Source organism: Carassius gibelio, chromosome A19 (assembly GCF_023724105.1).
Source record: "Carassius gibelio isolate Cgi1373 ecotype wild population from Czech Republic chromosome A19, carGib1.2-hapl.c, whole genome shotgun sequence".
Taxonomy (NCBI): domain Eukaryota; kingdom Metazoa; phylum Chordata; class Actinopteri; order Cypriniformes; family Cyprinidae; genus Carassius; species Carassius gibelio.
In genome coordinates, this window is record NC_068389.1 from 21,410,200 (window position 1) to 21,420,852 (window position 10,653).

General features: G+C 36.3%; 1 protein-coding gene across 1 annotated transcript; it reads left to right on the plus strand.

Moving 5' to 3' along the window:
- Positions 1–1,264: 1,264 nt before the first annotated feature.
- LOC127935875 (sodium/hydrogen exchanger 3-like) lies at positions 1,265–10,594 on the plus strand. The gene is made up of 17 exons (XM_052534080.1): positions 1,265–1,845; positions 2,647–2,949; positions 3,031–3,191; positions 3,303–3,381; positions 3,483–3,660; positions 3,801–4,021; positions 4,586–4,788; positions 4,901–4,990; positions 5,206–5,276; positions 5,365–5,494; positions 5,713–5,876; positions 6,123–6,240; positions 6,317–6,490; positions 6,604–6,652; positions 8,778–8,849; positions 8,991–9,240; positions 9,315–10,594. Exons 1-17 carry the CDS (start codon positions 1,611–1,613, stop codon positions 9,331–9,333), a joined length of 2,517 nt encoding a protein of 838 aa, XP_052390040.1. The 5' UTR covers positions 1,265–1,610; the 3' UTR covers positions 9,334–10,594.
- Positions 10,595–10,653: the final 59 nt, after the last annotated feature.

Sequence of the window (10,653 nt, forward strand, 5' to 3'; positions counted from 1 at the left end):
AAATCACAGAGCAGGATTTGAACAAACACACAAAACACCCATAAACCCGTAAAACAGAATAATTTCCCATAAACCCTGGACTTATTAACACAACACAGCATGATATCAACACATAACCTTAGCATTAAACTATAGTATTTATCAATTAACAGCAGCTATAAAAGTGGAGAGTTATGGTGTCAATAATCTTGGTAGATTTAAAAGTTTGTGAAAAAGTAATTATACATTTTGGGGGGGTTGAAATGCTAAACAGTTCAATCTCAAGGGGAAGTTGTGTTGTTTTACCTCTAGGCTTTCCACTTATTTTTCAGCTCAGTAGTCAGTACAACTGTCATTCTCCGGATCTATGATTAAAACCGGCACACACACACGGGTACAAGCCGTACTGATCACTTCCCTTTTTTTTTTTTTTTTTTTTTTTTACGTCATACCCAGACAGGGCCAAATAAAGTAACAGTTTAACTCAAATGTGTGGAAACTTTTTTGTTTTAACTGGTGTATACTAAAGCCATCAGAACTCAGCGATATGATTTCACAGAACAGGAAGGTTTGAGATGTTTATAAAACATCCTTTTTATTGACCTCAATTAAGAAAACAATTCTTAATATATATATGTATATATATATATATATATATATATATATATATATATATATATATTTATATAAACACAATTCAAGGCATAATTAACCCAAACATAAACAGTCTGTCATAATTCACCCACCCTCGTGTTGATCAAATCACATTTGACTTTCTTCTGTCTAACATTAAAGGAGATGTTTAACAGAATGTCCAAGCTGCTCTTCTCCATTCAAAATAATTGGATGGTGACCAAGAATTGAGAAAGAAAGTCGGGTCAGATTTTGGGGTGAAACAATCTCTTACGTTTGTCTGAATGAAGAAATTGTTTGTTGGACGTTTGCCAGCCTGCCACTGAACCATACTTTAATAAAATGCCCTCAGCTTCCACCTTCTAATACAGTTAAAGGTCAACATGTATTTTAGTAGAAAGTCTCACAATGCAATTTTCAACAAGCCATGTGTAGTGTCTGAATGGGATATTTGTACCAAAAGTTGTCTGGAAATCCTTCAAAGTAACAATGCAGCAGCACAGCCTGTTAAAGTTGGCTGAACACTAACCAGTGTGAAATGTGCAAGGGAAACTTTTCAACGGAAGCAGAAAGAGTAATCATCATAAACGTGACAAAGTAACAACAGTCCAGTGACGTAGATCTCAGCCCCCTTTCTGTGTAACAAATTAAAGGCTGACTAGAAGTTTCAGCACTGCTCTCATTACACTCTTACTCTACCCTGATTGACCACTACTCTCACCTGGACCACAAACACAGAGGGTCAACTGATGGAAAGACAGCCAAGTCACTTAGAGAGGGACGCACTTTGAAAATGACTGCAGATTTAAAGAAAAACTAACTAAAAGGGGAAACTGCAATTCTTTGTCTCACCAAGGACTTCAGGACAAGCAAGCAGAACAAAGCATACTGGGAACCTCTGATGGACTATTGTGAGATTCTGTGAAGGACAGCTATAGCACACAACTCTGGAGAAGAGAATGATGCTATAAGTGCATCTTAACCACTCATCCGTCGCAATGCCAAGCTCTGTTTATCTCTGCCTGTCGAGGGCAGTTTTCCTGGTGTGTTTTGTTAACCCTTTAATAATGCAAGGACTAAGTGAAGATGTAAATGAGATCCAGGATCATCATCATCATCAACAGAAAGAGAATCTCACTGGACTCCCAATTGTTACATTTAGATGGCATCATGTTCAGACCCCGTACCTGGTGATAATTTGGGTTTTTGTGGCTGGACTGGCAAAACTATCAGGTATGTAGCTTGAACTATGAAGTAAAAGCTGACTGACAGTTAACAAGTAAGAAATTAGATTTGGTGTGTACCATTTCCAGTGATTAGCTTGTACTAGGAAGTTTAGTAACAATAGTGTGTAACTTGACAACTGCATATGCAGAAGCTCTGAGAATCTCATAAAATAATATTTTAAACATACTGCATAGTGCTCTGTAAAGGGTTAATAATGTAGAACAAGACCTGTAATTAATATAGTGGGCTACTGGTATTCTTATCCTGCTTCTTTAATCAGTATGGAGTGATTAGTATCTGTTCTTTCCCATGTGCTGTTAATGTCAAAAATAATAAAAAAAAATATTTCTGGTTTCATCAGAACAACATAATTTAAAATAAGTAAAAATCTAAATATATTAAAACTAATTAACAACATATAACAGCTGTCAAATACTTGATAATCATAAAATAATCTTGTTAGTTTTTTCATTAAACAAATAAATAAATCATAAAATCTACTCACATTATAATTTTGGTGCATAACATCTGGCAAATGCATGAATGTAAATTTATAACTGAATGTCATTTTAAATTCCATTAGCCATTTTTTTTTTTGTGCATTGCTCATGACAATTACATCTTGTGAATAAAATATTTAAACTTATGGACACCACATGAATGCCCCAAATAACTTCAAATACTAATCTTTGGGAGCGCCCATGCTAAACCAGTCATTATTACTTGATTATTATATAGTCATTATATCTTTAACATTCAACATATTATCCTCATCCACATCCTCTCTGTCTCTTCCTCTCTATCCAGTGGTTGAACTAAGCCATCATGTCACCAGCGTGTTCCCAGAGAGTGGGCTGCTCATCATGCTGGGCTTTGTTTTGGGAGGAATCGTCTGGGGAGCAGACATGGCACAGACTTTTAAACTGATTCCTCCCACTTTTTTCTACTACTTGTTGCCCCAGATTATCTTGGATGCAAGTTACTTTATGCCCAACAAGCTATTTTTCAGCAACCTGGGTGCCATTCTCATTTACGCCATCTTTGGGACGTGCTGGAACGCAGCTACAGTGGGCCTCTCGCTTTGGGGCTGCTATGAGGCTGGAGTGATGGGTATTTTATTTATAATATAAGCCTTTATATTTTGGAATGTAGAGGATTCCAAATTAATTTGACAATTTCTGTAATCATCAGGTGACTTGGACATCGGTCTCCTGCAGTTTCTATTGTTTGGCAGTTTAATCGCCGCGGTGGATCCGGTGGCCGTGATCGCTGTGTTTGAAGAAGTGCATGTGAACGAGGTGCTCTTTATCCTGGTGTTTGGAGAGTCCCTGCTCAATGATGGTGTCACAGTGGTGAGTCTCAATTTCCTCAAATGCTCTAAATGCCATTAAATCTCAATGAGTATATCTATCCACCTATGCAATCATCTTCTCTCTCTCTCTCTCTCTCTCTCTCTCTCGTAGGTGCTTTACAATGTATTTGACGCTTTTGTTTCTCTTGGTGGACCAAGGATTGACGCGGCAGAGATTTTTAAGGGCATATGTATGAATACTCAACTCTACAACTCATACATAATGATGAACATAAAAATGTACATTTATTTAACTACCAGATTCATTTATTTTGCTTTCCACCTCTTACAGTTTCATTTGTTGTGGTGGCATTTGGAGGCTCGTTTCTTGGCATTGTGTTTGCCATCCTGCTGTCGTTGCTGACTAGGTGCACCAAACACATTCAGATCATCGAAGCCGGCTTTATCTTTGTGGTGGGCTACCTGTCTTACCTGACAGCAGAAATGCTCTCCCTCTCTGCAATACTTTCGTAAGAGTCTCTTGAACAATGCAACACTTATAAAGAATATTTAAAGTGATACAATAGTACTGCAGAAGTTTAGACCCAGTGCACAATGTTTCTAAGCAGTTAATTCAGCTCATGGAGAAGAATGACTTTCTGTGTCACAGAATCACTTTCTGCGGTATATGCTGTCAGAAATATGTGAACGCCAACATGGATGAGAAATCGGTCACAACGGTCCGTCATGCCATGAAGCTGCTAGCAAACGGCTCAGAAACCATGATCTTTTTATTCTTGGGTATTACAGCCATTGATACGGAGATCTGGGTTTGGAACACAGGTTTCATCCTCCTCACCCTCCTCTTCGTCTTTATATACAGGATCATAGGTGAGCGGAGTTGTGCCCTATAAAAATTAAGAATTGATTCACAACATTCAATTATATGTACTTTGAGCCTTTTTTTTCAGAATGGCAGAAATGGGCAGTGCTACAATATTTATTTGCTAATATTTATTTATTCTCTAAATATACATGATTAAACTTTATCAAAACATTCATAATAATTTGAGTTTTCAGAGAAGCCAAAATCAAAAGTGTATGAGATCTATGCTCATTTTAACATTACAATAATAATGATAATAATAATAAAAAAATAACTGCTGGTCGTGCTCGACAGGATAAGTCAAGATTAACTGTTCCGCTAATCACAAAAAAAAAAATACAAAAAAAAAAAACAGAAAGAGCAGTTTGTTTCTTTTATTTATTTATTTTTTTATGGAAAAATCATATTGTTCATAAATGTAATTATAAATAATGATTCTTGAGATGTAGCCTAAGAAAGAATGATTAAACATTTAAAATCTACCAGATCTCTCCAAAGATTTCTCTTTCAAAGAATGAATAAGAAGTGCTTTTAAGACATGTCTGGAAATGTTTGTTTCATATTTGCAGGTACTTTCTTGTTCACCTGGATGTTGAACAAGTTCAGATTGGTTCCCATCGAGGTCATTGACCAGGTTGTAATGAGCTACGGTGGCCTGCGGGGGGCAGTGGCGTATGGATTAGCAGCCATGTTAGACGAAGACAAGATCCCAGAGAAGAATCTGATTATTAGTACCACGCTCATTGTGGTGTATTTCACTGTCATTCTTCAGGTTAAAACCCTATCCATCTCTCTTATCATAATTATGAGACTCTGAATGCTTAGATGGTTTTTGTATGTCCAACCTAACCTGTAGTCATAAGGTCTATGTGGTTTCTTTTCAGGGAATCACAATGAAGCCATTGGTTCAGTGGCTCAAAGTCAAAAGAGCAGCTCATTCAGACTTAAAACTTATTGAGAAACTAAACAATAGGGTAACTATTTGACACTATATGATTTTCACACTTACACAATGTAAATAATATAGCATGTGTGTGTGTGTGTGTGTTTGTTTAAAAAATTTATATATTATATGTACATTTAAAAAATGTAAATACAGGGCTATTTTAACTCATCCATTTATGTGCTCATTTTAATGGTTATAGAGAAAGTAAAAAAAAATTAGTCATGTTTTATGGTGTTTTTAAAGGCATTTGACCACATTCTAGCAGCAGTGGAGGACATTTGTGGACGTATAGGAGATAACTGGTGGACCAGAGGGTATGTTTTCCACAGTTCTGTGGATATACTTAAATATTAATAAACAAAAATATGTTAATACACATCTCTTCTTTGATCTCTCTCTCAGCTGGAACAGGTTTGAGGAAAATTATATCAGCTGGTTATTGATGAAATCTAAGGCCAGAAAGAACAGAGACTACCTCTTTAATATCTTCCATAAACTCAATCTAGAGGACGCTATTAACTACGTCAGTGAGGTAGGAGCACAGATGGTTGTTATATATTGCACAACATTGTCATTTGTTTGGTTTTCTCAAATTACATTTGTTTCTTTTAACAATAAAAGTTTGCATTACTTTTACACACAATCAGGGTAGGTAATATAGTGATTTTAATGCAATCCATTTGCTGCCTGTGTACTGTCAAAAATAAAGCTCATGAGAAATGTATGTTACCTCTTTCTTTCTTCATGCAGGGTGAACGGCAAGGTTCTCTGGCCTTCAGTCGCAGTGATGAAGCAGCCAACGTAGATTTCAAGAAACAATTTGGTTCAGAATTTGCAGATGTGATGCCTAATATAATGGTTGATGTGTCAAATTACGAGCTTGGAATTGAACATTTTTCAGTAACCTCCATTGTGTAAGTGAACTGACTGCTTAATCACATTTAAACACAGTTGTTTAATTCATGTATCAGTTGTAATCAATCATAGAACAGTTATGAATAATGAAGGAGATGGATAATTACTGTCTGGACAGAGATTTTCATTCTGTACTAAGAATCTTTGCTAGGGTTACAAACCCTAAAGTTCTCCAATTTGACAAATAAATTCATAGAAAGTGAGATGTGGCAATAATTACAATCATTTTATCTTTTGTAAATTAGAAAAGACACCATTCCCTCTGTATCCCTGGACATCCATGGGCAAGACAGGAAGAATGCGATGGATGACATCAATGCCCATCATCTTCTACAGCAGCACCTGTACAGGAGCAGAAAAAATGTATGAATTGCTCTTCACACACACGCGCATACAGTTTGCATCTCATTTGGCTCATAATTTTCTCTTTTCTGAGCAGCACCGTCACAAATACAGTCGCAGTCACTTCAGCATCAACCAGAATGAGGACGAGGTGCAGGAGATCTTTCAGAGGACCATGAGGAGCCGCCTCGAGTCCTTCAAATCAGCTAAGATGGGTGTCAATCCTGCCAAAAAGATCACAAAGCACCACAAGAAGGAGCTAATGCATAAGGTATTAGACTTTCATGACACCTCTTTCACCTGGATCACTCAGTTTTTGTTATATTTTATCTCTTAATTCTCAATTTATATATATTTATATATATAAATGTTTTTCTTCTTCAGATGTCTAACGGACACACAGACAGCACAGGTCACCTATACGAAGATGAAGGTATTTTTCATTTTTTTTTATTAGCATAATTTATTAGTATTTATGACACTAAGTAGCTAGCTAAAAAAAAAAAAATACAAATACATATATATATATATAAATTAATAATAAAAAATAAAAATATATTAATAAATATTATAATTAATTTAATAATAGTTTACTAAGTAAATAAATGTATAGCTGTATATAAACATATCAATTATGACATAGATATTTAAATAATTTATACATTATATTTAAATTCTATATATATATATATATATATATATATATATATATATATATATATATGTATGTATATATATATGTATATGTATATATATATATATATATATATATATATATATATATATATATATATAATTTATATATAATTTTATATATACAGGTCCTTCTCAAAAAATGAGCATATTGTGAAAAAGTTCATCATTTTCCATAATGTAATGATAAAAATTAAAACTTTCATATATTTTAGATTCATTGCACACAAACTGAAATATTTCAGGTCTTTTATTGTTTTAATTCTGATGATCTTGGCATACAGCTCATGAAAACCCAAAATTCCTATCTCAAAGAATTAGCATATCATGAAAAGGTTCTCTAAACGAGCTTTTAACCTAATCATCTGAATCAACTAATTAACTCTAAACACCTGCAAAAGATTCCTGAGGCTTTTAAAAACTTCCAGCCTGGTTCATTACTCAAAACCACAATCATGGGTAAGACTGCCGACCTGACTGCTGTCCAGAAGGCCATCATTGACACCCTCAAGCGAGAGGGTAAGACACAGAAAGACATTTCTGAACGAATAGGCTGTTCCCAGAGTGCTGTATCAAGGCACCTCAGTGGGAAGTCTGTGGGAAGGAATAAGTGTGGCAAAAAATGCTGCAAAACGAGAAGAGGTGACCGGACCCTGAGGAAGATTGTGGAGAAGGACCGATTCCAGACCTTGGGGGACCTGCGAAGCAGTGGACTGAGTCTGGAGTAGAAACATCCAGAGCCAACGTGCACAGGCGTGTGCAGGAAATGGCCTACAGAAAAGCAGCACTGGACTGTTGCTCAGTGGTCCAAAGTACTTTTTTCGGATGAAAGCAAATTTTGCATGTCATTCAGAAATCAAGGTGCCAGAGTCTGGAGGAAGGCTGGGGAGAAGGAAATGCCAAAATGCCTGAAGTCCAGTGTCAAGTACCCACAGTCAGTGATGGTCTGGGGTGCCATGTCAGCTGCTGGTGTTGGTCCACTGTGTTTTATCAAGGGCAGGGTCAGTGCAGCTAGCTATCAGGAGATTTTGGAGCACTTCATGCTTCCATCTGCTGAAAAGCTTTATGGAGATGAAGATTTCGTTTTTCAGCACGACCTGGCACCTGCTCACAGTGCCAAAACCACTGGTAAATGGTTTACTGACCATGGTATTACTGTGCTCAATTGGCCTGCCAACTCTCCTGACCTGAACCCCATAGAGAATCTGTGGGATATTGTGAAGAGAAAGTTGAGAGACGCAAGACCCAACACTCTGGATGAGCTTAAGGCTGCTATCGAAGCATCCTGGGCCTCCATAACACCTCAGCAGTGCCACAGGCTGATCGCCTCCATGCCACGCCGCATTGAAGCAGTCGTTTCTGCAAAAGAATTCCCGACCAAGTATTGAGTGCATAACTGAACATAATTATTTGAAGGTTGAGTTTTTTTGTATTAAAAACACTTTTCTTTTATTGGTCGGATGAAATATGCTAATTTTTTGAGATAGGAATTTTGGGTTTTCATAAGCTGTATGCCAAAATGACCAGTATTAAAACAATAAAAGACCTGAAATATTTCAGTTGGTGTGCAATGAATCTAAAATATATGAAAGTTTATTTTTTTATCATTACATTATGGAAAACAATGAACTTTTTCACAATATGCTAATTTTTTGAGAAGGACCTGTACATTTACATAAAAAATTTTTTTATGTACTATTTGTTTAGTGTATTGATTTTCAAGCATATGCTTTGGAATTGGAGAATAAACCTCCTAAATACGGTTCTTTTGAGTAAATGTTCCTTTACATTAAAAATGGCAGTTTTAATAAACTTATAAAACTCTAATTATCAGCATTTGACAAAGCATGATTTTGTGTTTTTAGTTGACAGAGCTGTGGGGAGGGAGGCTGGTGCGATCAACAGTACTTTCATGAGAGATATGTATACAATGGGAGGTAAGAAAAGAGTCTGAACAGATGTTGTTTTGTACATAAAGTGCAATAAATCTATAGGACTACAATATAGTTTGCATAAGTAACATTTGTGTAAGTCAGAAACTGAAGGTTTGTGTACGTTTCTTCCACATCTCATTGAAGCTGGCATAGAGAATCCAGTCTTCTTGCCAGATATGGACAGTCCAGCTCACAGCCCACCTTGGCTGATGGAGACGGAGGCTGTCGCACCTTCCCAGAGGGCCCAGCGGCGCCTGCCCTGGACACCCAACAGACTCCGGCGTCTTGCACCCATGAGGATCAGCACCTGCTCCACAGACTCCTTCCTCATGGCTGATGTTTCTTTAACTCTGGAGGAACATGATGAACAGCCCCAAACAGATAATGAAGAAATGTGAGTGCACTTCCAACTGTTAATCCAAAATATACAGACATATCGTTACTGACCATCTGCTTTTATGACTACAGGCGACCAGTCTTTGACTAGGACAATAATGCAGCGTGTCACAAAGCACATCTGCAGTCATAGAAGTGTCTGTCTACAGATTTGAGTCCAAAACAAACAAAAACAAGGTGGAACTGGAGAATAGCTTCAGGTAATCCCACTGAAACTGCCAAATGCCAATGAAATCACATGGACCAAACTCTCATTGATGTTCACGTGGATGAATCCATTAAGAGCAACATGTGCTATTGAGGGCATACAGCAGTAGAAAAAGAAAAGCAAATCCTTTCAAGAGTTTCCTAATGATCCACTTGCCTTGTGTATGATTTTTTCAATTTAAACACCTTGTGAAATAGTTTGTTTCCTATATGTGAAAGTGACAAGTGAAAGTGACAAGTGAAAGTGACGTGATATTCAGCCAAGTATGGTGACCCATACTCAGAATTTGTGCTCTGCATTTAACCCATCATAAGTGCACACACACAGCAGTAAACACACACACTGTGAACACACACCCGGAGCAGTGGGCAGCCTTTTATAATGCGGCACCCAGGTAAAAAAAGTGCTGTCATATTTCCCATTTAAAAAGGAATCTTAGCTTTTAAAATAGCCAATAACCTTCCGTTTACATCACAGCCATGAACATTCTGGCACATTTGCCCCTCAAAATTCTTACTTTTTTTCTTATAAATTGAGTTTACATTTCACAATTCTGAAATATAAACTAAACTGTGAGAGAGAGAGAAAAAAAAAACTGAATTGTGTGGTAAAGAGCCACAATTACCTTTGAATTTTGTTATTTTTATTATTATTCTGTAGTGGAAACAGCTTCCAATGTAATGTGGCGGGGGCAAAGCCATTTTTTCACCTTTCACAAGGTCGAGTTTGTAGTTGAATTTTGTAATGGCACTTTACCACAGTGATGTCACCTCTACAAGGCACACTTTCCCTGCATTGCAATACAGAACTAAATTAATAAGGAAGTATCAAGTAAATTTGTGTATAAAATGAGTTATTCACTTAGAATTCAGCGGTGATGTTAGTATTTTAATCTGTTTGTGATTGAATTGAGGTGTTAACTGTTACAAACTAAGGAAAAGGTCACATTTTAAATCAATGGGTTGTATCTTGTCATTCAAATAATGTATTTATTGTGGCATTGTTCTTTTCCTTGTGGGATTATAAAATATTTATCATTTCCATTTATCTTGTTAGCCATTCCCACTTTACTCTTCTACATTAGTACAATTAAGACGGCTATCATTTCCATTTATGAGAGGATTATTTCAATCCGAAAATAAAAGTAATTTCACTATGTATAATGAATTAAATATATTTTTGTAATATTTATATTTAGCTTTA

Excerpts from the sequence above, each read along its gene's own strand:
- LOC127935875 (XM_052534080.1), top strand. The coding sequence starts at position 1,611 with ATGCCAAGCTCTGTTTATCTCTGCCTGTCGAGGGCAGTTTTCCTGGTG. Across the intron at positions 3,192-3,302 it reads TCAATGATGGTGTCACAGTG|GTGCTTTACAATGTATTTGA; the intron begins GTGAGTCTCAAT and ends TCTCTCTCGTAG. Across the intron at positions 3,661-3,800 it reads TCCCTCTCTGCAATACTTTC|AATCACTTTCTGCGGTATAT; the intron begins GTAAGAGTCTCT and ends TCTGTGTCACAG.